Consider the following 26,771-nt stretch of genomic DNA (forward strand, 5'->3'; position numbering starts at 1 on the left):
AGTTGTCAGCCTCCTCCTATCCCTGACTGGGTGCTTCCAAGCAGGGAGGCAGGAAGCAGAAAGCCCAGCTGCCCTGGAGAACCCCACTTACTCTTCACCCATGCCAAGGAGAGAGAGCTGTGGCCCAAGATCTGCCTAGGTCAGCACCTTGCTCTCCTTCAGGAGTGGGCTTCACTTTTGCAGCTGACCAAGAGCATCTTGCTGTTTTGTTAATTTCTCCGTAGGAGGCCCCAGCCCTGTAGGCGCAGGCAGTGTATGGTCCAGGTCCCATCGTCACCCGCCAAGGGCAGGTGGGAGGTGTCAACCCCCTAAGAGGTCAGCAGCATGCAGTTTCTCCTGACCAGCCATGGCCAGTTGGGGATCCTGCCTCCTACCTCCTGCACCCTACATAGAACCTCAAGGAATCCGGTGCAGCCGGCTCACTGCTAGGACTTGAGAAAGCCGAGTATGAGCAGCTCACGGTCCAGTGGCAATGAGGCACCTTGGTTCCTACCCCTAATCCCCAGGGGTGTACTTCCCAGCACCTCTACAACCAGGTTTGTGAACTCCTTAGGGCAGGATGCAGCCTCCTTCTGTTATTACACTGAACTAGGAGGGGGACTCCATAAAGTAGCAACCACAACACAGCAGTACAGACTCCCTTATCTAGTGCTACCACTGTCTTCCTGCAGAGATTCTGGCAGGCACCAGGCAATTGTTCAGCAGGCACCTGGGGGCGGGGATTAGGTAAGACCCTAGAGAAGGAGGTCAGGTCCCAGTAGCTAAGGTGGAGAGAGTGGCCAGAACAGGCAGCCCTGGAAGCGGCAGCTCTGGGCTGGGAATTCTTGCCCTTCCAGTTCTTACCTGTGTGAAGATGAGCAACAAAGTTCATCTCCCTGAGCCTCAGTATCTTTGTCTGTAAAGTGAGAATCACGACACCTGTCTCACAAGCTGCGGAGAGGATTAAATGCCATAGTCTATGTGATTGCATGTATGTGGCACACAGCTGGCGCATAGTAGGCTGCTGTTGTTATTTAACATTATTACCGTCCCCATCATTACCTGTACTGGAAGAGCTGGGAGCATTGTCTATCGTCATGCCACCAGAGCCCCACTGTCCAGGCCTGTGTAGGCAGCAGACCACAAGGGAGCAATTGGGAAGATACACCTTACTAGTCGTGTGACCTTGGACAAATTATTCAACCTTCTGTAGCCTCTGTGTTCTCATCTATAAATTGGTATCATCATTGTACCACCATATCAGGCTGTTGAGAGGACATTGAGATAAAACACGCAAAGCTCTTAGGATGGTGCCCAGCAGATGGTGAGCACTCAATCAAAGCCAGATGTTTTAATTAAGAGAGATTGCCTGTCACCTCCTAGAGCCCTCCACATCGCCCACAGTAGCCACTGCAATTCCCTGAATCCCAACCCTTTTCCAGGCACTAGACTAGTCCCTGAGGACACCAGGAAGAACAGTCATACATTCCTTTCGCAGAGGCGAGCAGTAAACGTGTACAGGCAAACAAGCCGCTTTCTGATTAAGTTCTATAGAGAAAGTCATGTGAGACTAATTGGGTGGGAGGAGGAAGCTCCTTGACAAAGGCTCTTACCCAGGGAAGGATTCTGTAACGTACATTTGAGCTGAGGCTGGAAAGTGAGAGGGAGTCGGCCATGCAAGGAGGTGGGAGGGCGTTTGGAGCACCCAAGAGAATGCAAAGGTTCTGGTGGGAAGAGGGTAAGCTTGAGGAAGAGAAGGCACTGGAGTGACTGACAGCAGGACATGGGCCAGAGAGAGGGGAGGTGGTCTGAGGGAGGAAACTGGAGGCCCACGGTCACATTGGAGTTGGGTTTTATGCCAAGAACAGTAGGCCCTCTGAAGGGTTTCAAGCAGTTGTGATTTGCCCTTAAGAGGCTGCTTTTCTTTGTTGGAGAGGTGGATGGATGAGTGGGTAGGTGGATGGAGGGATGGATGGATGGATGGATGGATGGATGGACAGATGGATGGATAGATAGATGGGTAGATGAATAAGTGAATGGATAGATGGGCAGATGAACAGGTGGGCAGATAAATAAGTGGGCAGATGAATGGAGAAATGAGGAGGTGGGCAGATGAACAGGTGGCATCAGCACAGGTGCAGCCCCTTGCTCTGTATTTGTTGAGCAGACTTTTGGTGCCCATTGCCTGCCTCTGTCCTCCAGGGCTGCCTGAGGTATGGGCTCCTGACACCACATCCTGGGAGGAGCGAATGCTACTGGAGGAGAGGAGACCAGGCTGGGTAAGGGACCTGCTTCCTGCTCCCTTTGTCCCAGAGGCAAGGGAGACACCATAAGGGTGGCAGCTGACTTGGTGCACAGAATCCACAACAGCTGAGTTCAAATCCTGGCTGTGCCATTTCCCAGCATGGTGGCCCTGGACCACTGGAAGCTCATGAAGCATCAGCTTCTCTGTGACACAGACCACATGCCTACCTTAGAGGGTATGGGGGCACTTACCAAGTACCACATGCAGGTGCTCTGCCCAGCCCCTGGCTTCTTGGTCTCATTCCATCTTCACTGCAGTCCTGGAAGGTGGGTTTAGTTGTTGGCCTTGCCTTGCTGATAAAAAATGGAAATAGACAGATTAAGTAACTAGCTCAAGACCATGTGGCAACTAAGCACTTATATCTATCAGACTTCTCCTGTGCATTCATTAATCTCCACTACCTGGTGGATGGGTCCACCTGAAGAGGAGGACCCCAAGGCATAAAGTTGGTGGCACTGAACTGGGGTTCCCACATACATAGGATAAATAGGATGAACACTGCCCCCACCCCCAGGAAGTCAAGAACACAGCCGGGCAAGTGCACGGGGAGGTGGGCAGGGGGGTGTGGGCAGTAGGCACAGATACAGATGCAGAACAACCACACTGACCTCCCACTGGCAAGGATCCCAGCAGGTCCTCCTTGCCCCGCCCCAGACAGTCCCAGCCTTCGAGCACTGAGAAATGCAGAAGTTCCCCAGGAAAGACAAAAGGTCCCAGCCTGATGCCCACAGGCAGAGTGCACAGGTAGCCAAGTGGCTGCAGCCCTGCAGTGGATGAGTGCCTCATGCGCCTGGTGGTTTTCTGCACCCCAGTAGGTGTGCCTGGCACTGCTTCTCCCACCGCAGCCCCTGCTGCTCCACACCATGCCCTTCTGGCCCATCAAGCATCTGAAGAGGAGGGGGAGTCTGCCCAGGGGTAAGTGGAAGGCTGGAGTCACCGGCAGGCTGTAAGGACCAGGCAGGGAGATGGGGGAGGGCAATTAACCCTTGAAAGGGAAGTGGTATTTGGTGGTCACATGCAGGTAAAGAGAAATGAAAGACATAAATGAGGACTGGGAGGACAGCGGGAAGGTTCAGCCTGGTATATCTGGCAGGGTAGGCTGTCCCTGGGCATCCTGTGCAGGAACTTCCAGCCTGACACCACACACACAGGCAGGTCTCAGGATGCCTGAGAGTGTGGTTGGCAAAATAATGGCAACATACACCGCCAACCTCAGTCCACACTGTCCCTCACTGTAGCCACTAGCCACATGTGGCTGCTAAGCACATAAAATGTGGCTAGTCCAAATTGAGATGTGCTGTTGGTATTAAATATACACTAGAGTTTTAAGACTTTGTACAAATATATATATATAATATCTCAATAATTTTAATCGACATGTTGAAATTAATGTTACTATAATAGATATATTGGAATAAATGAAATATCAGGTTGGTGCAAAAGTAATATGTGTTTTTGCCATTGAAAGTAATTTATTTTTGGATGGGCTCAGTGGCTCATGCCTATAATCCCAGCACTTTTGGAGGCCGAGGTGAGCGGATCACCTGAGGTCAGGAGTTCGACATCATCCTGGCCAATGGTGAAACCTCGTCTCTACTAAAAATACAAAATTTAGCCAGGAGTGGCGGTGGGCACTTATAATCTCAGCTATTTGGGAGGAAGGAGAATCACTTGAACCCGGGAGGCAGAGGTTGCAGTGAGCTGAGATCATGCCACTGCACTCCAGTCTGGGCAACAAAAGTAAAACTTCATCTCAAAAAAAAAAGAAAGTAATTTATTTTTTATATATATTAAACATCAATACAACTGTTCCTTTTTACTTTCGTAGTGTAGCTGCTAACACATTTAAAGTTGCACGTGTAGCTTGCATTATATCTCCTTTGGATCACACTGCTCTGGATGGCTGCATCTAGACACTTGGCCTTCACCCCTGACACCCAGCTGCTGGGGCCCTCCGAGGGGCTCCTACGCTCTAGGCAGGCAGGAGAGTGACAGTGGGCCCTGAGACAAATCATACATTGCTGCTGCCACTTTTAAATGGCGATTTAAAAAATTATTTTTCAATAAACCTTGGTAGAGAAGGGTTAAGTTCCATTAGAACGACAACTTTTTCACCTGAACATCGTGGAATAAGTCCTAGTGGTTACAGCTTACAAAAAGTCTTCACACGTCTCAGTTCCTCTTTTTTCCTTTTCTTGTGAAAATGTTTATATGGAAAAGTTGAAAGCCAGTTCTTGTCCAGGAACTTCTGCATTTTGGAGCCTCCTCCTTTCCCCCAAAGCCCCTTGCTTGGGTGGAAAGTGGGTCTCAAAAGGAAATCCTTAAGTTCAGGAGCTCAGAGGGGAGAAAGCCAGGCTGGCATCAAAAAGGGCTGGTCACCTGGGGCTGGTGCCCTTGAACAAGCCACAGCACAAGCAGTGAGAAAAGTGGGTTGGGATAGGAGCCAGACTTCCTGGGGTTGTAGTTCACTGGCACATATACACACAGCTCACAGTTAGAGCTTGGGCTGTTTCTAAACATTTCTGGGCTCAGTTTTTTTCTCTTTAAAATGGAAATAGTAATTCCATTCCCTCAATATCCCACAAGTATTCACACTTCTCACGCTCATCAGTCTGTGTCACGCCCGCCTTGTGCGAGGGCTTCCTGTGTGCCAGTCTCCTTGATCCTGCCGCTGCTGCCGCCGCCCTCACTAACCTCCCATTCATCTCAGGCTCAGTGTGCGTCCTCTCCATGCCAGGCTCTGCTGGCTGTGCCACAGTTGCCTATAAAACAGACAGAGTCAGGATGGGCCAACCAGAAACAGTATGAATAAGGATATCATGTAAACACATAAAATATATACATAGTATATTGATTGCAATCAGTGCCATGGAAAAATTCAGGCCAGGAAGGAGCATGGGGTCTGGTGGGTGATGCATAGTGAGGCTTCAATAGGGTAATCAGGAAAGATTCCCCAAGAAGGTGACATCTGAGGAAAGACCTGAAGGGGGCCGGTGTCTGGAACGACAGTTTTCCAGGCTACAGCAGGAGTAAGGGAATAGCGGGTGCAAAGACCATGAAGCAGGCAAGTGCCAGGTGTGCTTCATGACTGGCAAAAGCAAAGGGGAGAGGAGCCAGAGATGACATCACAGGAGTAGGGGTGAGGGGCCTTGAGGCTCACTGTGAGACCTTTGCCGAGATGGGCCTGCTGGGGGATGTTGAGCAGGGTTTGGGGAGCTGGTTCAGGCCTTGACTAGGTCTCTGTGGCTGCTTGACTGAGAATAGACTGTTGGGGCAAGGGAAGGAGCCTGGAGACTGTGCAGCATTGTAGATTAGGAGTGGTGGTGGCCCAGACCAGGTGAGCAGTGGGAAGTGATCAGATTGCAGATATGTTCTGAAGGAAGAGCTAATAGAGTTTGCAGAGAAGAATGGATAGGAGAGGTGAGAGAGAGTGGAGCAAGGATGTGTCCACTTTCAACTTGAGTCACCAGAAGATGGAGTTGCCCTCAGCCAAGAGGGTAGGGTATAGGCAGATGGGAGATGGGCTTCCTGCAGGTCTAGAGGGCAGGGGAGCAGTGAACCTGGATGTCATCAGCATGAGGACAGCATCTGAAGTCCGAGAATGGACAGGCCCACCAGGGAGACTGTGGTCAGTGTAAAGGTGAGGGAGAGGAAGAATCCAGGGGACTCCCAACTTCCTGCCTTGGGTACCTGGTTGTGGCCACCGAAGTGGGAATATAAGGAGGAGCTAGTTTGAGAGAGGAGGCACTTATAATTTTCGGACATGCCACTTTGTGCCTGTGGGATGTCACAGGACGATAGAATTGTAAGTCATTTAGACTCGTAGGCAATAGAGATCTGGCTGTTCTGTATCAATGTTTCTCAGCCCGGGCATTTGGCCCCCAAGGGACATTTGGCAATGTGTGGAGACATTGGTGACTATCACACCCTGGGAGGGAGGGAGTGGGCGGAGGCCAGGGATGCTGCTGCCATCCTGCCATGCACAGGACAGGCCCCCACACCCCATGAAAAATAATCTCATCCAACATGTCAGTGGTGCTAAGGCTGTGAAGCCTCCCCATCCTATATTTAATTAGGATAATAAAAGGGAACACTTAGAGAGTGCTTGCTAGCTCCCAGGGGCCAAGCTAAGGGGCTGTCCCATTTTATTCTCCTGATGAGGTAGGTGCCTTCAGTTTCATCCTGCTACGGGTGCCTGAGTCTGACAGTTGGAGGAGTTAAGTCCTGTACTGCACATTAGGGAGGCTGAGGTTTGACCCACAAAGGTTGGACCCTAAGCACTGTTTAAGAGAGCCTCAGAAGTCTGCCATGTGTAATGGGATGGAGTGGAAACACAGTGGCCACACAGCCAGTTAAAAAAGAGGACAAACCAGGAACTGTGATAATAGACCCTCATCTTTCATAATGAATTTCTTCCTGAAATATATACTGGTGTAATTCTTATTCATTTAAGTAAAGCTAAGACTCATGTTTCGTAGGTTACAGAGAGGAAGGTCAGCATAAACCATGGAACGCTGTGGAAATTCCCTGAGTTTGTTGTAATCCCCCATTTCATCTTCTTTGCACTCCCCTTCCTTGCCATCAGACAGATTTTGTATTGAGAAAACAGTGAGTTTATGGGCAAACAAACCTAGGTTTGAATCTCAGCACCTCCACTTGCTTGTTCTTGACAACAGTGCTTAACTTTCTGAGCCTCGGTTTTCCCTCCTGTCAAATGGGTCATCAGTGCTCCCTCCTAGGGTGTTTGTGAGGACTGCCTGGGACTGTGCCTGTTAAGTGCCTTGCAGGGTATTTCACATAGAGTAGGCCCTTAGGCATGGTAATAGGTCTTTCACTTCTGGACAAGATGAAGTAACAGGGACCTATTTACCCTCCCACCTGAAACAGCCAACAACAAAGAAAAGGACAAAATATTTGAAACAATGCTTTCAAGATATTGGATGTTAATAAAGGACTGTGTCCCCAAGAGATGGGAAACAAGGTAATTTCCTACATGTGTCCCAGCTGACTGCCTGGAGAAAGTTTGCAGACTCTATGCTGGAAGGAGAGACCCAGGTGGAACCCGTTGGACCCCATGAGTTGAAGAGACAGAGCTAAGAGTCCAGGAGACCAAAACATCTAGAGTCTGCAGGGTAGCTGCTGAGGAGGAATGAGTCGCAAAGAGAGAAAACTGTCTTGAGAATTGAGCCGTGCGCTCATCACCACACGCACATAAGGAAAACTACTCCAGGTCAAGCAAAGAACCACCGGAAAGGATCAGAGGCAACAGTGCCCACCCTAACACCAGGCAAAGAATGGCACCTGTTCCCGCCTGCAAGACCATAAAACCTAATGGCTTATGGGGCATAGGACAGAATACACAGAAGGGTTTCCCTCAGTAATGGGGAATAATTTGCTCTTTACTGAGCACTTTGGATCCACCCAAGAAATCTTAGAGACAAAATCTATAAGGTTCAAACTCTTTCCAAGAATCTAAGTTTATACCAGAAAAAGACTGAAGAATATTTACAGAAATATAGAAATGTTCATCACTCAACCATTTAAAAATCACAGTATTGGGCACAGTGGCTCATGCCTGTAATCCCAGCACTTTGGGAGGTTGAGATGGGTGGATGACAAGGTCAAGACATCGAGACCATCCTGGCCAACGTGGTGAAACCTCGTCTTTACTAAAAATACAAAATTTAGCTGGGCTTGGTGGTGCGTGCCTGTAGTCCCACTACTTGGGAAGCTGATGTAGGAGAATTGCTTGAGAGAGAGAGGCAGAGGTTGCAGTGAGCCTAGATTGTGCTACTGCACTTCAGCCTGGCAACAGAGCGAGACTCCATCTCAAAAAAAAAAAAAAAAAAAAATACAATATCCCTGGGCCTACCAGGGAGACTGGGGTCAGTGTAAGGTGAGGGAGAGGAAGGAGGAGCTAGTTTAATAGAGGAGGCACTTATAATTTTTGGACATGCCACTTCGTGCCTGTGGGATGTCACAGGATGATAGAATTGCAACTAATTAGAAATATCAGGAATGCAAAGATGCAGGAAAATGTAGTCCTTAATGAGGAGAAAAATAAAAAGCAGTCGAGACAAACCCAGAAATGACACAGATTTTAGAATTAGTAAAGACATTGAAACAGTTTTTATCACTGTATTCTATATGATCAAAAAGTAGACACATGAAAGTTATTTTTTAAAAAAGACCTACATTCAACTTGTAGAGATCAAACCTATTATGTGTGAGATGAAAACTAATGCTCGGTTGAGTTAATGGCAGATTAGACACACTAACATGAAAGCTTTGTGAAGGCATAGCAATAGAAACTGACTGTATTAGCTTTCTGTTGCTGTTGTGACACGTTGTTTCCTATTTATTTATTTATTTAGACAGGATCTTGCTCTGTGGCCCAGGCTGGAGTGCATTGGGTGATTACAGCTTATTGCAGATTGGAATTCCTGGGAGCAGACTCCTTAGTAGCTAAAACCACAGGCTTGATTATGCCACCCTTGACTCATTTTTTAAAATTATTTTTCATAGAGTTGGAGTCTTGCCACGTTGCTCAGGCTGGTGTTGAACTGGGGCTCAAGCAATCCTCCCACCTCAGCCTCCCAAAGCGCTGGGATTGCAAGTGTGAGCCACTGTGCCCGGTGCCTGGCCTGTGACACATTACCACAAACGTGGTGGCTTAAACAATATACATTTACCTTATGGTGCTTTATGTGGGAAGTCTGATACAGGTTTCACTGAGCTTAAATCAAGGTGTCAGTAGGCCTGAATTCCTTTCTGGATGTTCTGAGGGCAAGTCCATTTTTCTTGAGCTTTCTGGTTGCTAGAGGTTGCCTGCATTCCTCAGCTCCTGGCTCCCTTCCTCCCCCTTCAAGACCAAAAATGACAGATGAGGTTCTTCTCACATTTTATCACTCCTGCTATAGTCACATCTCTCTCTTACTCTCCTCGTCTCTCTTCCCTCCACTTTTAAACACCCTATGATTACCTTGGACCCACTTGGATAATCTAGGATGATCTTCCTAGTTTAAAGCCAGCTGATCAGCAACTTTAATTCCATCTGCAACTTTAATTCTGTGCTGTGTAACTTAACCTAGTCACAGGTTCTAGGGACGGGGATGTGGATGTCTTTGGGGGTCTGTTATTCTGCTACTACACTATCCAAAACACACACACACACACACACACACACACACACGGAGAGAGAGAGAGAGAGAGAGAGAGAGAGAGAGAGAGAGAGAGAGAGAGAAAGAGAGAGAGAGAGAGAACAAAAACAGAGCATCAGTGACCTGTGGGATAATCTCAAGTTGTGTAATATACATGTAACTGGAATCTTAGGCAAGACCAGGGGATGAAAACACATATTTGAAGTACCAATAGCTAAAATATTCCAAATGTTATGAAAACTATAAGCTCACAAATCTAAGAAGTTCAGAAGTTCAATGAGTTCCAAGTATAGGAAACCTGAAGAAAATTGCACTGAAGCACATCATAATCAAATTATCCAAAACTAGTGAAACAGCAAAAAGGCACAAAACATCAAAAAATGGGTATGACAGCAAAATTCTCATGAGAATGCAAGTGGAGCAACATCTTCAAAGCAGTGAAAGAAACATTCCAACCTTGAAGACTTTATCCAGTGAAAATATCTTTCAAGAATGAAGATGAATTAATGACTCCCATACTCAAAAGCTGAAAGAATTTACCACCACTAGCATACTCCAGGAAATGTTAGAGGAAGACTTCCAGATAGCAGCAAATAATACCATACGGGAATCTGGATCTACACAATAGAATGAAAAGCACTGTGGCAACTATATGGGTAACTATTGTTTTCTCTTATAGTTCAAATATTTTCAAACGATATTAACTGTTAAAAATAACATAGGAGGCCAGGGTGGGCAGATCACCTGAAGTCAGGAGTTTGAAACCAGCCTGGCCAACATGGCACAACCCCATCTCTACTAAAAATACAAAGATTAGCCTGGTGTGGTGGCGCATGCCTGTAATCCCAGCTACTCAGGAGGCTGAGACAGGAGAATCAGTTGATCCCAAGAGGCAGAGGAGGTTGCAGTGAGCTAAGATTGCACCACTCCACTCCAGCCTGATGACAGAGCAATACCAGTAAAAGGTAAGACAACTGTGGCAAAAAGGTCAGGAAAGAAGACATGGAAGTATAATCCTTACAAGATTGTTTGTAAGAAAGATCTTACAAATCTTTATACTATACATGAAGGGGTATGATATCACTTAATGTAGACTGTGATAAGTTAAAGATACATACCATAAACTCGAAAGCAATTTCTATAGTATGGAGAGAGAGAGAGAGAGAGAGAGAGAGAGAGAGAGAGAGAGAGAGAGTTTTACTAATAAGCCACAAAGGAGACAGAATGAAATCATTACAAAACAAAATCTCCATCCAAAAGAATACAAGAAAAGAGAAAAAGGACAGATGGGACAGATAGAAAACAGAAGCCAGACTTAAACCTAAGCCTCCCAATAATCATATTATAAATAAAGCTTATCAGATTGGATAAAAAAGCAGGACCCAACTATATGCCTGACAAAAAATGCACTTAAAATGTAAAGACACAAATAAGTTAAAAGGATGTAAAAAGATAACACCATACTGACACTAATGAAAAGAAAACTGGACGGCTGTGTTTATATCAAGGGTTTCAGACCAGAGCAACAACATAGGAGTAGGGATGAAGAAGGGCATCTCATAATGATCAAGAGGTCATTTCATCAAGAGAACATAACAGTCCTAAATATTTGTGCTCCTAATAACAGCTTCAAACTCCCTGAAGCAAAAATTGATAGAAATTCAAGGAGAAGATAGACAAACCTAAAATTATAATTGGAAATTTGAGTAGCCTTCTTTGCATAATTGATGGACCGAATAGATGGAAACTCAGCATGGATATTGAAGATTTCAACCAAACTTTCAACTAGACCAAATTGACATTTATAGAACACTCTACTCAACCACAGCAAAATAATTTTTCTCAGTGCACACAGAACACTTAGCAAGATATACCATATTCTGGTACAGTTCCCCCAAATTTGGAAACTAACACACTTCTAAATAACCCACAAATTAAAGAAGAAATCCAAGGGGAAACTACAAGGTATTTTGAACTGAATTAAAATGAAAACACAGCATATCAAAATTTTGAAGCTGCCTCTAAAGTAGTAATTCAGGGGACAATTACAGCATTGAAGTTTGTTAGAAACTAGAAAAAGACCAAACTAAACCCAAGGTAAGCAGAAGAATAAAAATAAAGATCAGAGTGGAAATCAATGAAGCATGACCCCAGTTGGCAACCTACAACCTGCGGGCTGGCTGCTTGTTTTCATAAGTAAAATTTACACAAATACTACTATGACTTGCATTCACATATTGTCCTTGGCTGCATTTGCGCTATAGTGGCAAAGTGGAGTAGTGACAGAGACTATATGGCCTAAAAACCTAAAATATTTGCCATCTTATCCTTTAAAAACAAGTTTGCTAACCACAAAACAATAAGTCAGTGAAGCAAAAGGCTGATTTGTTGAGATCAATAAAATGGGTAAGCCTCTAGCAAGGCTGATTGAAGGAGGAAAGAAAAAAGACAGAAATTACCAATGTCAGGGTGAGGGAGGTAACATCACTACAGCTTCTTCAGATAGTAAAAGGATAATAAAGGAATGTTATGGACAACTTTATACCAATTAATTCAATAACTTAGATGAAACTGGCAAATTCTTTGAAAGACACAAACTAGAAAAGTGTACTCAGGAAGAGATGGATGTATATATAAAAGAAATTGTGTTTGTTATTACAAACCTTTCCACAAATAAACTCAAGGCCTAGATGGCTGCATTGGTGAATTATATCAAATAGTTAAGGAAGAATTAACAGCATTTCTCTACAAATGTCTAGGTTTGAAAACGAGGGAATATTTAACAACTTATTCTATGAAGCCAGCATTACCTCGATACCAAAACCAGACTGAGACATTATAGGTAAAGGAAACTGCAAGCCAATATCCCTCATGAAAATACATAAAATATTCTTAACAAAATTTCAGCAAATCAAAGCAACAATATATAAAAGGGATAATACATCATTACCAAGTGGGATTTCTCCCAGGAATGCAAGATTGGTTTAGCATTTGAAAGTTTATTAGTGTAATTCATCAATTAGGACACTAAAAAGTTATATTGTCGTTACAATAGATGCAGAACAGACATTTGACAAAATCTAGCATCCATTCCCGATAAAAATGTGGCTCAGCAGCCAACTGATTTTCAACACAGGTGCCAACATCATACATTGGGGAAAGGACACTCTCTTCAATACGTGGTGCTGGAAAAACTGGATATCCATATGCAGAAGACCTGACACTAGATCCCATCTCTCACCATGTACAGAAACCAACTCAAATGGATTAAAGACTTACCCATAAAACATGAAAGTATGAAACTACTGGAAGAAAACAGAGGGAAGGACTCCGGGATGTCAGTTTAGTCAAAGACTTTATGGCTAAGCCTCTTGTTCTGGTATAGTCTAGATACAATGCCGGAAGCACACTCAATAAAAGAAAAAATGATTAATTGGACTTTGCAAAATTAAAAACTTCTGCTCTTGGAAATACAATGTTAATAGAATGAAAAAACAGAGAGACATGGACTGGGAGAAATATTTGCAAAGCATGTATCTGGTAAAGACCTTATATCCAGAATATGTCAAGAACTCTCAACACTAATAATGGAAAATCAATAACCTATTTTAAACATGGCAAAATATTTGAACAGATATTTCACCAAAGACAACACACAGATAGCAACTACATACATAAAAAGATGTCCAACATCATCAGTCATTTGGGAAATGCAAATTCAAATACCTGCACACCGATTCGGATAGCTAAAAGTAAAAAGACCGAGCATAGCAAGTGTTGGTGAGGATGAGGGAACGGTCCTATACGGCTGGTGGAAAAGTAAAATGGAGCAGTCACTTAGCAAAACAGTGTGTGGCCATTTCCTTAAAAGTTATACATATATAAAAATGTTCATAAATAAACATACATAAATACATAAAAAGTTAGGCTGAGAGCACCTTGGGAAAGTACCCAGGACAGGGGCACAGCTGGGCCTGGGGGTATCTGCCAGCCTCTGGGCAGGGCAGATCCAAGTTTTGTGGGGCCTGAAGCTTATATGACTTGGGTGGTCCTCTGCAGGGAAAATAATTTTCAAATGAGAAATTCAAGATTAGGTACAAAAGTAAATATTTAGGACAAACCAAGTAACCACAAATTCCTGGAGCTGTGGATCTCTAGGTTCCTTTTTTTCCAAGTCATCTTGAGACATTTTTCTAGGAATGCTCACATAAAAATAGCTTCCTGGTGACATCTGACTTCCACTCCTTGTCCCGGACACTCAGCCGTTCCAGCCTTCATAGCCCAAATGCTGTGCAGCACTGCTGTTGCCACGGCAGAGCTGCCTTCAGATGGCAGCCTCGGTAGGTGGCAGTGCCTATACCCTTGTGAGTGGCCACAGCAGCCAACCAAGCAGCCTCTGGGGTTGGGCTCTGCTGTCTCGGCCTCCAGCTTCCTTCCTCCCCAGCTCCACAGCTCTGCTGCCCAGCGGCTGCCTGAGTCCCAGCAGCTTGCGTCCGTAGTGAAGGGCTCCAGAGGGCATCGCAGAGCCCTGGCTGCTCGTTGCCCCCCCTCCTCCGCCAGCGTTGGGCCCCACGGCCCCTCCCCCTGTCTCCCCCCAGGCCTGCCTGTGGTGCCCTCAGCGGGGTCACAGTCCTGCCCTTTGCCTCATTCCTTAGAACAGTCTGCTTGGTTTCCCCAGTTCTTGGAGAGAGATGGTGGGAGGGAATGTGAGATGCTGAGAGCCTAGAGCCAGGACTTGAATCTCTCTCTGGCTGTGCCATTTATTCGCTGTGTGCATTCAACAGGCTACTTAATTCCTCTGTGCTTCCGTTTCCTCATCTGTAAAATGTAATTGGAAATAATACCTTCCTCACAGAGTAACTGTGGAGGTTAAAGAACCCCAGGAGGGCAGGTGTGTGGCAGCTGGGCTCACCAGAAGGGTCCCAGGCATGTACCATGTGCTCAGTAAGCACTGTTCCTGTCAGCTCTCCAACCCTGGGCTGCAGGCTCCAGCAAGGAATGGCCTGTGCCCACCTACTCCCCGGGAACACAGGTCTCTGAATCTCACACCCTACAAGTGGATAGTCTTCGGATGTCAGAGTAGGGTGTATAAAGACAAACTCATTCTTGAAAACCCTTAAATTATTTGTAAAGTCCAGTATAAAATGTTTTATGTATTTCCCAAAGATCAATTCACTTATACATGAAAACCTGAGAACCATAGAGGAGAAACCGGCTGAGTTTTCCGAACCTTCTGCCTTTAGGTACTGATCCACTGTCTAGCTGTGAGATGGGTGTGGTGGAGAATTCTGGGGCGCTGTGTTCCATCCTTTTTAACATGCAGCCTCTGTGACCTTAATACATACAGAGACTCTTGTCTTCAGGATGGGGAGTTGAGCCCTAACGTCCAAGCCAAAGTTAAAAACACATAGTGATGTTGAACTGTGTTCTTAAAGTGGGCAAATTGATTTGAAACAAAGCGTAAAGTGAGGCCACTCTGGGGCACTGAACTTCTCTTAGCTGGCCTAACATCGGCATGCTTTTTTTTCTAATAGTGTCCTGGGTGCTTTACATTATTTCTATTTTGGCATGGGAAAATAACAAAGTGACACTAAGGGAGAAAAGAGAAAATGAGAAAGGGCTCCAAGGAAAGAGGTGTGAGGCTGTGAGAGGGAAGCAAAGCTCAGCTGTTGCTGGGAGGACTTGGAGAGCATCCCACAGGGAGTGAAGCTGGCCACTGCTGGGATGGAGAGTGCACTGCGGGCAGGGACCCGGCATTGCACAGGGACCCTGCGTAAGCCTGTGTCTCCCTGTCTTGCAGGTGGTGCCGGGGAGCAGGAGAAGGTGCCGGCCAACCCCGAGGCGCTCCTGCTCATGGCCAGCTCCCAGCGTGACATGGAGGACTGGGTGCAGGCCATCCGCCGGGTCATCTGTGCCCCTCTGGGCAGAGGTACTGCCCGTAGATCGCATGCCCACCCTCTAGAACATTTGCCTTCAGGTAATCATGCCTCCCCTGTCCTGAGCCCCAAAGGCCCCATTTGCTGGGGACTTCCTGGCTGCGTCCTGTGCTTCTCACAGCAGCCTGGCCCTTCCGCTGCCAGCCCTCGGGAGTCCCCAACAGCTGCCGTGTACTTACTTCCTCCTTTACTGAAAACCATGTATTAGACATCTAAATGTATGGGGTTTGATTCCAGGGGTGAGGAATTCATGAGGATAGGCCATGCCCCCACCCTCCCTCATTTCCATTCTCTGCGGGAGGGATGGTAGACAGGGACATGTGTCTCTTGGTATCCAGGGGTGAAATCTGCCACAAAGGCAGTGAAGCTTGGGGAGAAGACGGAGGGAGTGTGGTTAGGTGGAGTGGCCCAGCAGGCTTAATGCAGCGACAGGTAGCCAGGGGCATGCTGGGGAAGAACATTCCAGCAGAGGCACAGACACGTGCAAAGGGCCCAAGGTAGGGACAAGCTATGGGAACACGAGGCAGTCAGGAAGACTGGGGCTCCCAGGGAGTGAAGACCAGGAGGGTGGGAGGGCCTGAGGTGAGAGTGGTCACCAGGGCCCTGAAGTCCTGGTGGGGATTTTTGATTTTGTTCTAAATACAGTGGGATACCAGGAGGGCTTAGAGCACAGGAGACACACAGAACCTGACTTAGATTTATGAAAAGGGCCCCCTGGCCACCACATGAGGATATCATAGAGGGACTGGAGTGGACACAGCAGGCCAGGATAGTCCATGGGGTGGGTGTGCAGCCAATGGTGCAAGTGGCCAGCTGCAGGTATATCCTGAAGGTGGAGCTGCCAAGTTTTGCCTGTGGTCTGGACATGGGGTATGAGAGAAATGAAAGGTGACTCCGAGCCGTGCAATCACTATCTCTAAGTTGGTGTTCATATGAAGTGGTCATGAAAAGAGCTTTCATAATCAGATCACTGTGGCATTGGGGCCAGGGCCACCAACTCCCTGCTGAACGTGGACACTGGGAGTCTGAAACCTGGCTGGGCTCTGATCACACAAGCCATGGATGTCCCCTGTGTCCCTGTGGTGTTTGATTAGCACACAGTCTAGGCAGGGACAGACCCTAACCTTTTGGGGCTCAGAGCCCATCTCCAGATTTCATAAGCTCCATAGGCTGAGCCCTTCCTTTGCTCCTCTCTTCGCCCACGCTCCTCTCTCACACCTGGCTATGGTCTGCCTGACCACCTTTCATTAAATCATAAATCCCTTACAAGTAAGAGTCAACATAATGTTGAGAGTGAAAGTTGTTCTTCAGGCGTCATGAATGATATCACACTGTCAGCCTTGGTCCCCTTGATCCCTGAAGGTTGCAGCACATTTGACCTATGGCCCCAGCTTAATGGCTCGGAAAGGCCTGAACCCACCCAGGGATTTCTGCAGCCTTGCAAGAGCATCTTTTGGTGCAAGGTTGCTGGAAGAGAACCACTGGAACAGAACAGAGCCCAGAAGCAGAATCCTAAGTAGCTGGACTTTGATGTATGACAGGTGGTACTTCTGAGCACCAGAGAAAGAACGTTAGCATAATCTTAGGGTAGAGAAGTATTTTTTAATGCATTACAAAAAAAATCACTAATCTCTTATGCAATTGTCTGTAAATTATATTTTATAAAATGAAAAGCATCTGTTTTTAAAAGGTAGATTAAGAGAATGAAAAGATCAGCTGTAGATTGGGTGAAGGTGTTTGTAACATATATGATCATCAAATGACTCACTCCCCAAATTCCTACAAATCAATGAGGCAAAACAGACAAGGCAGAAGAAGGGTAGGCAAGAGATTTGGACAGGCATTTCCTAAAAGAAGAAATCCTCATGACTAGTGAACAGAGGCCCCTGCGTACAACCTCATCAGTAATCAGGAAACTGCAAATTAAATCACAATGGGATACTTGTATGCACCCACCAGAATGACTAAATGAAAAAGTCAGTTTCAAGTGGTGATGAGGATTGAAAGCTATAGAAACTTGCACACGTTGCTAGGGAAATCATCAGTGTCTGCTGAAGTTGATGCTGTGCACACCTGTGTCCCAGCAATGTGCACAGGTACACGAGGAGACTGGATACATGGGATGTTCATGACAGTCTTATTGATGTCAGCCTCACAGTAACCCAAGTGCCCAGCAACAATGCAATGGATGACTCAGTCTTAACAGTGGGAAAACTCTACAACGATGAGAATGAAGCCATTACCGTGCCACCTAAAAACATGCGTGAATCTTAAAGAAACAATGTGGAACTAAACCCAGACAAACCCAGAAAAAATAACATGTCATATTATCTCCTTATATGAAGTGGAAATATAGGGCAGAAGGAAACTGTCACTTCTGGATACACAGGCAATAGAATATAAAGGAAAGCAAAGACATGAATGCCATAAAAGTCAGGGCAGTAGGGTGGAGGGAAGACGTTAAGATGGGGTGGGAGAGGGGTAGACATTTCTGAAATGTTCTCTAGCTTGACTTGGGTAGTTACACAAGGGTTCCTTTCACCATAACATATTTTTCTGCACATTTATGCTTCGAGTGCTTTTCTAGATATGCGCATATAAAAAATAAATGAAACAAAGGGAGAAAAGAAGTGAGATGACTTGCCCAAGATGACACAGCCAGCTAAAGGGCAGAACTGAGAAGGGAGGTGGATGTTCTGACCTCAAAGGCTGTGCTCAGTCCCGGCCGAAATAGCGCATCCAAGAGCTGCACCAAGACCTGTGTCCAGCAGGCCTGGCTCCCCAGCCACATGTCCATCTCCCTCTCTGCTTGCTCAGAACTGGGGACCTTCAGCAGAATCCCAGATGGAACCTAGACTCAACCCTTCTGGTGTTTATCTCCCTTCCCAGACTGTGAAGAACTCACAAGCATTAAAACAGGAACTGCCATCAAAGGTGCTTATCTCCTTTCTGCAGGGAGTATAGAGGAAATGCAGAAATCCCAGGAGTTAGCAATGCCAGGCATGTCTGGGCATGCAGGGTGCTGGCAGGTGGGCTCAGTCAGCCCCTGAAGGTTTTCTGGCAGAGCTGTTATTAGCCCACGTACCCTGGGAAAGAGGCTTAGCAGATCAGTCTTTCTTTGGCTGTTTTGTAACAGAGCCCCTGAGCCCTTCCTGTTGTGCTTATTCTGGCACAGGCAGGCCACCTCTGACAGGAGTGGGCAGCCTGCCTGCTGCAGATCCGACAGCCCAGCCATCCCCTTGAGAAGTGGGAGCAGGCCAGTGGTCGGGGAAGCCTCACAGCTGGTGGCCTGCCCAGCCCACCTAGGTGTGGCATCAGCTGGAGTGCCTCTCGTTTGGGCATTCATTCAGTCATTCAGCCATGGACTTGCAAATAAATGTTCTAGGGGCTGGGGAGACAGCAGTGAGTTGGAGGGACAGGCCCTGGCCTCATGGTGCTCCCATGCTAGTTGAGGAGGCAAGTGACTTGCTGAGCAGACATGTGGCAGGTTAGATGGTGGTGGGTGCAGTGGGAACAGAGAAGGCAGGGAGGGGAACACGAGAGATAGAGGTTAGAGTCTGGTGACTTGAGTAGAAGGAAAGAAAGGGTGAATGACAGCACAGGTAGAGGTGGGGGTGGGGGGTCTATGTCAGAACAGCAAGGAGGCCTGTGTGGCCAGAGCAGAGTGTGCAAAGGGGAGGAGAAAGACCAGAGAATGAATGGCCTTGTCATCATGGTAGGGCTGTTAGCATCTCATGGCATGGAACAGAGAAGTGGCAGAGCCTGGCCTAGCTTCTACCAGGATCCTTCTGGTTACTATGTTGAGAATAGACCAAAGCCAGTTAGGAGCTCCTTACACAACAGTGCAGGGGAGAGGTAAGGGTGGCCTGGCCCAATGCGAGTGGTGATAAAAAGTCGTTGAATTCTTGATTTATTTTAAAGGTAGAGCCAGCGGTATTCCCCTGCTGAGAGGGATGAGACATGTATGTGAATGAATGAGAGAATTTAAGGGTAATTCTGGGATGTTTTGATCTAAGCAATAGGAAGCTAAGGGGTTAGCTATTAACTGAGATAGAAAGACTACGGGAAGCGCAGCTATTTGGAAGGAAGATATGGGCCTAGTTTGAGATACCTATTAGATGCTCAAGTTCAGATGTCAAGTAGGCAGGTAGATATTTCAGCCTAGAGATTAGGATAGAGGACTAGGCTAGAAAGAGATTTAGGGGGCCGTCAGCACATAGATGGGGTTTGAAGTCATGAGTCAGGATGAGACAGCACAGAGCGGGTGGAGGGACAGCAGAGGGGGCGAGAAAGAGAGCAAGCCCCAAGAGGGAGGAGAGCCAGAAGCCAGCATTCTTGAGCCAAGTGAAGGAATAAGGGCAATGATCAACTACAGCAAGTGCTGCTGATAGATCAAACAGAGGGTGAAAGGTAGACAGTCATTGGTTACTTGAGCAGAGGGGCTTGGGTAAAGTGCCTGATAATAGTGGGAATGAAAAAGATGATAAAAGGGGAATTAGAGTGTCAGCACAGCCAACTCTTTCAAGAATTTTGCTGTAAAGGGAAAGAGAAAAATAGGACAGCAGCCGGAGGAGGATGTTAGTTAAAGAGGAAGTTTGTTTATTTTTTTAAGTTGAAAGACAAAGCATCACTGCAAAAGATTGTTGGTGCAGGAGGGCCAGAGATTTATTGCTGCAACACCAATATCTCTCATGGCTATAGATACAAAAATCATCCACAAAATACTAACGTGCTGAATCCAAAGAATTATGCCCCATGACCAAATGAGACTTATCCCAAGAATGGAAGGGTGATTTAATGTCTGAAAATCAATGTAATAAATTAACAGAATAAAGGACAAAACACATGATCATCTTAGTAGACTAGAAAAAAACATTTGATAAAATCCTGCACCTTTTAATGATTACAACACTCCAGAACTAGGAATAGAAGGGAACATAACCTAATAAAGGACATCTACAAAAAGCCCACGGATATCATACTTAATCGAGGAAGACTGGGTGCTTTTCTTCCAAGATCAGGAACAAGACAGGGATTCTTGCCTTCACCGCTTCTATTCAGCATTCTACTGGAGGTTCTAGCCAGGACAATTTGCAAGAAAATGAAATAAAATGAAGCTTGATTGAAAAGGAAGATGTTAAAGTATCTCTGTATGCAGATGGCATGATCTTATACACAGAAAAATGCCAAAAAAAACCCCCCTATTGGAATTAATTAAAAATTTGTTGAAGAATACAAGATCAGTATATACATATCAATTGTATTTGTATACAACAGCCATGAGCAAACTGAAAATTAAATTAGGAAAATTCCATCTATAAAAGCATCCAAAAGAATAAAATACTCAGGGATACATTTAGCAAAAAAGTATAAAACGTTATGCTCTGAAAATGACAAAGCATTGTTGAAAGAAATGGAAAAGGATCTAAATAAGAAGAAAGACATCCCATGTTCATGAATCAGAAGACTTGATATTGTTAAGAGGCCAAAACTTCTCAAACTGATCTCTGAACTTCCATGCCCAGTTCAGGGAACACAGCCCCAGAAGGACACATGGGGCAGTACCTCCTTGCCCCTGTCTCCTTGCCAGCTCTCTCTCAGAGGAGACAGAAGGGAGACAATAGTCACAGGGTCCCCAGGGCTGCTTCAGCGTCTGGTGGGTGCTTGAAAATGTGTGTCCATACCCTTGCCTGGTTATCTGGAGAGAGCCTGCAAGCCCCCTTAAAGCCCGGAATTTATATGCATGGGAAGGGGCTTAGCCAAGCCCATTGTATTGATGTGTGAGAGGAGGCAGAGTGAGGCTTTGGCAACAGGCTTGGGTCTGGGTGTGATTTGGCTCTGCCACTTGCTTGCTGTGTGACCCTGGGCACACCTCTCTGTACCTCTTTGACTTTGTTTGCAAAATGGGAAGAAGAATATCTTTTTTGCAGGATTGTCATAAGAATTAAGAGAGAAAATGGACATAAAGTACTCAGCACTCTCTCAGTACTAAATAGTCCTCATTCACGCATCAAACACTTATTGAGACCTGTCACAGGCAGGCAGAAGACTCAGCAGGGAAGAAAGCAGTGCACAGTGTACAAGTCAGTGGCATGAAGTATATTCACACTATGGTACAACTGTCACCACTATCCATCTCCAGAACTTTTTCATCTTCCCAAACTGAAACTCTGGCTTCCTCCCTCCAGCCCTGGGCAACCATCATTCTGCTTTCTGTCTTTATGAATTTGACTGCTCTATGTACCTCACATGAGTGGAATTATACAGTATTTATCTTTTTGTGACTGGCTTACTTCACTTTGCATAATGTTCTCAAGTTTCATCCATGTCGCAGCATGTATTAGAATTTCCCTCCTTTTTAAGCTCAAATAATTTTCCATTGTATGGATATACCACAGTTGCTTGTCCATTCATTCATCAATGGACACTTGAGTTGCTTCTGTGTTTCGACTATTGTGAGTAATGTTGCTGTGAATATGAGTGTGCAAATATCTCTTTGAGTCCCTGCTTTCAATTATTTTGGTTATATGCCCAGAAGTGGGATTGCTAGATCATATGGTAATTCTATTTTTAATTTTTGGGGGAACCTCCATACCATTTTCCACAGTGGTTGCCCATTTTATATTCCCACTGGCAGTACACAGGTTTCTCGTTCCTCCACATCCTCGCCAGCACTTGTTTTCTGTTTTGTTTATATAATAACCATCGTAATGGGTAAGAAGTGGTATCTCATTGCTCATACGATGTTGAAAGAGGTGAGAGAGTGAGCCGGGGGACATCTGGTGGAAGTGTGCTAGACTGAGGTCACAGCTCTGGCAGAAGCAGAACATCTGACGTGGTCTAGAACCAGCACAGAGGCAGGTGGGCTGGAGGGACTGAGGAAGGGAGCCAGATAGGAGTAGCCAGAAGGTAGAAGCTTCCTGGGCCCCTTTCAGTACTCTAGCTATCACTCTTAAGTGAAATGAGGAGGGGGCATTGGAGGGCTTTGAGCCGAGGAATGTCTTGATCTAATACATCATTTAAGAGGACCACTCTGCGTGCTGACTAGAGTTGTGCAGGGAGGAGCTGGAGATGAATTTGTAATAATCCAAGCAAGAGAAGGGGGTGAAAGTGATCAGATTCCAAATCTATTTTGCAAGGAGCTCTCCTGGATGTGGGTGTGAGGAAGGGCACAGTGGAGGCTGACTCCAAGGTGTCTGGCTGGGCAGCTGGAGGCTGGAGTTGTTGTGAAATGAGAAGGGAAGACTCAGCAGAGCTGGTTTGGGAGACTATGGCAAGACCATAGCTCTGTTTGGACACGTTTGGGTTTGAGGTGCCTGTGAGTCATTAAACCAGTGGAGATGCTGAGTGCGCAGTTGGATTCAGGAGTCTGGGGGCTGGGATTGGCACTAACTGGCATTGTGGTAACTATCCCACTCTGGACAGCAGGCATCGCCAAGCAGAGCCCTGAAGCTGTTGGTCCCAGCCTCACCAGTGGCAGTGCAGAGGGCAGTCCTGGGGCAAGGAGCCCAGCTGGGAAAAGGTGTCCCCACCCAGAGTGACTGCTCGGTGCTGGGGCAGGGCATGGGGCGGACGACAGGCAGTAGGCCAGTGGTGATCATCAGAACTGCACTGCACTGGCCTGGCTGTGTGGGAATCTCACAGCCTCTGGAGACTTTCTTCAGATCCCCAGGAATCAACTCTCCTGCCCTTAGGTTCCTCTGGAATCATGGTGGTGGGGAAGAAAGAGGGGAGAAATACAGCTCCCTGAGGGCCTAGGGCAGGACACATGACATGGAAAAAAAATCCAACCTTGGGACAACCTGGTGGGACACAAGGCAATCTTATAAGCTGTCAGTGGTCATCATTTGCTGGGATGACTCTCTAATAGGAAGCCCTGGAGGCATAATCAGGTTCAGAGTGAAAGGTGACTAGCCCCAGACCAGGCTGCCAGTGGTGGAGCCCAAGGTCCTGTTGGACCACTTCTCCCGAGCACTGCTTGCTCTATATCCTAGCCCTACTGAGATATTCAAGAAGACAATCTTATTTCTAGTTCCTATGAATGTCAACCTGTCCAGCCAGTGGGCCTGGGTCTTTCCAGGTAGCTCTTTTAAAAGGGGAGAGAAAGGACTTTTGCAGACCTAGGCTAGGTTTCAGGTCACTAAGCCAGCAGAAGAGGTACTTGAGGCTAGTTCTGGTGCCCTCTACCCATTCTAGTGCACCCTGAGGGTCTATGTACTCAAGTGGAGAAGAATGTCCCCATGGGCCTTGGACCCTGTTCAGGCTCATAGAGGGCAGGTCTGGCCGCTTCTGGGTATAGGGTGTGTTCAGAGCACACTTGGGCCTCCTTCCCCTGCAGCCCTCAAGGCTTCTCCCCTGCAAGGGCCCGGGGAGTCTGAGAACTTGGATCCCCAAGGCAGAGGAAATGGCCTCCAGCTACAGTCCCTGCTGATGGGACAACCACAGAGCTATTTACCAGGAGAACAAAGGCCAGATTAGCTGCCTTATCTAGGGAGAGCCTGGCAAGCTAGTCGGGGTGATTTATAGGGGCTGTCACCACTGCATCCTGCAAAGGTCAGGATGCCAACGTTCAACAGCCTTTTAGCCACCTTGCTGGCTCGTTAAGCCCTTCCCTCTCAGCAGCTTGGCCAGTCTGGTTTCAGTTTGTGATAAATAGACCTCAGATCACAGGGCCAGAAGAGAGTTTGTCCCAATTATTGCTAAGATGGGATGAAACTCTGGGGACCCCAGCATTTCCTGTCCTGGGCTCTGCGTCCCTGCTGAGCCTGACAATAGCTCTGTGAAGTCAGTCCATTATATCCCACTTCTGGCGAGGAGACAGCATCAGGGAGGCTCCAGCAGTTTGGTTTGTCCAGACCACAACTAAGTGGGAAGCTGGCATTTCTACCTAGGTCTGCTAGAGCACAGAGCCTGGGTGCTGGCTGCCTGCTGTAGAGAGCAGGAGGCCAGAAGGCCTCAGGGTGTCCTAGGGTTGGGATCTTTGGCTCTCCGCTTGTTCCAAGTGGCCTTGGAAAACTTCAGCCCACACCACTCTGAGGGAAGAGGGAGGGAGCTCACACTGCCTATGGGCTGCCCTTGCCAGAAGTTTGGTACAGTCTGGAGGTGGCAGAGACTCAGAGGTTCAGCAACTTACCTAACAACACACAGTGGGGCTGGGGGCAGCAGCAGCCGCCCACCTCCAGGGCAAGCTTATTGCTGGATGCTGTTGCCAGGTAGGCCTCAGCACATTCTACTCTCTAGATGTGAGTTATCTGGATGGGGGAGGGGTACATTATTACGACTGAGGAAAGAGGCAGTCCCTGAGGTCCTGGACCCCAGCCCTATTCTGGGGGCTGTTGTACACACAGCTCGGGAGACAAAGACCATCCAGAGTGAAGAGGCCAACTGTCACTGGGTTTTGTGTGAGAGGACACTCAGATTGTCAGCTCCCCAGCCCTGCCCCGAGAAGTCAGTCTCATGTCTATCTCTACACATGCCTCAGGCCTCATGGTTAAAAACCACCCCTGAGGTAGGGTGGACATTGGCAAGGCCAGGGCTTCCCCTGGAGCTCACTGTGGCAGTGCCTGTCACAGCTTTCTAATAGGTGGCAGCTGCAGGCCTCCAGCCATGTGGGGCACCTGGGTGGGGGTGGAGGGCACTCTGCAGAGACTGGCCAGTCTGCCTCTAAACACACAGGCAGGAAAACTGCGGCCCAGAGCCGAGAAAGCATGTCAGCGCCAGAGCCCACGTGCCCACCTGAGAGAGGCCCGCCGGCCCCCGATTGGTAGGAGCTTCTGCTGAGCCCTTGGCCCCTGCTCTTTAATATGGACAGGGCTGTTCAGAGCTGATGGGTTCCTCGGTCATGGGAATGCCAGGCTCTGCTGGTAGGTGGAGGGCAGAGATTCCTTGGTTTGTGGCCCCCTGCACCATGACCTGCCCTGGCACCCTCATGTTCACCTGAGCGCTGGGGAGGAGGAAACAGCTCCATGCTTCCACTCCCATGGCTTTGAGGGCTTTAACCCCGATACTTAGTGTCATGGCCAGAACTGGGGAGCCTCACAGCCTTGGGGCACAAATGTAAAGGGGCACCAAAAAAACGCAGTAACCAAGATATTTTATTGTAATCATTTAAAAAATGAGCATTAAAGCAAAAAAAAAAAAAAATCCTTGTATTAGGTTCCCATTGCATCTCTAATAAACTGCCAGAAATTTGGCAGCTTAACACAACGTGGTTTTCTTCCAGTTCTGGGGTTGGAAGTCATAACCGGTCTTCTGAGGCTAAAATCCAGGTGTCAGTAGGGCTAGTTTCTTGGAGGACACAGGGAGAAGCGGTTCCTTGTCTCTTGCACCTTCCAGGGGCTACGGCAAGGCCTTGGCTGTGGCCTCAGCACCGCAATCTCTGCCTTTGTCCTGCCCTTGCCACCTCCTCTGTGGTCAGACTTCCTTCTGCCTTCCTTTAACCCCTAAAACTGCACCCGGCCCCTTAGATAACCCAGTATAATCTCTTAGCCCTCATCACACCTAGAGTCTTTTGTACTGTGTAAGGTAACACGGTCTAGGTTCCAGGGATCAGGACATCTGTGGGGGAGGTCATTATTCAGTTAACCACATCCATGGTCAATTGAGAACACATGTGAAATAAAGACAGGCAGTGTGGTGGGCTGGGGTGGGTGAGGCCCTCATGCTCAAGGTCTGTGCAAGTGCATAGCTGCTCCTGTTTATTGAAAACTTTAATATGTTGTTCATCTAGGATTTTTTTGCCTTAATGTTTATTCTTAAAAATATTACAATAATGTGTATCCTAGTTACTGAGGTTTTGGGTGCCCCTTAAATTGTGCCCCTGTGGTCAGTACCTGGCTTGTCTCACCCTAGGCCAGGCCCTGCTTAGAATGAGCAAGAGGCATGACCCAGCTCTGCATGCCCAGCTTGAAGAAGGGTCCCAGTCCCTTCCAGCCCCAGGGCCACAAACCCCTCCCTTAAGAATTCTGCCCACCTTCCCTTGGGACTCCTATCCCTGCTGCTGGCATTCCACTGTCCCTAGCTGTGCCTCTCTGTCTTCCTGGTGTACCCATTCCAGCCCTTACCCTTTGGAAGTATGGGATTGTGGGTTCGTCTCAGAAACCTACCCCAGAAGAACATAGGCTTTGTAGAAAGACCATGTATGTGTTAATAAAGGCCCATCACCATCTGTATGACTGCAGGCAAATTACACAGCCTCTCTGATTCTTTGTAATATGGAGAAGCTAACAGCCCTCAGACTGCTCAGGGTCATACTGCATGTCAAGTCCAAACCACTAACCCTGGCACTAGGGTGCCCAGGCCAGGCAGAGGCCAGGAGGGCTTGGAGCCTGGACCCCCACTGTGAAGCCAGCACCCTCCTCCTTGCTAGGTGACCCAGACTCAGTTACCTAA

At 47.2% G+C, this 26,771-nt stretch overlaps 1 protein-coding gene across 14 annotated transcripts in view; it reads left to right on the top strand.

Annotated features, from left to right (window-relative positions):
* The window catches only part of ARHGAP22 (Rho GTPase activating protein 22), a 228,674-nt gene that overhangs the window by 179,725 nt on the left and 22,178 nt on the right, over positions 1-26,771 (top strand). For 5 of the 14 annotated variants that reach the window (XR_013524830.1, XM_035267723.3, XM_035267724.3 and 2 more), the window contains one exon: positions 15,245-15,373. The exons of 4 other annotated variants lie outside the window; for them this stretch is intronic. Coding sequence is in view for 9 of the 10 variants with exons in the window: in XM_035267723.3 (XP_035123614.1) it covers positions 15,245-15,373 (129 nt within the window). In the remaining variant the exon portion in view is untranslated. Of the gene's footprint in view, positions 1-15,244; positions 15,422-26,771 lie in introns of all 14 variants that reach the window. 5 more of the 14 variants (XM_035267720.3, XM_035267721.3, XM_035267722.3 and 2 more) reach the window with 1 other exon arrangement.

Source organism: Callithrix jacchus, chromosome 12 (genome assembly GCF_049354715.1).
Source record: "Callithrix jacchus isolate 240 chromosome 12, calJac240_pri, whole genome shotgun sequence".
NCBI lineage: Eukaryota > Metazoa > Chordata > Mammalia > Primates > Cebidae > Callithrix > Callithrix jacchus.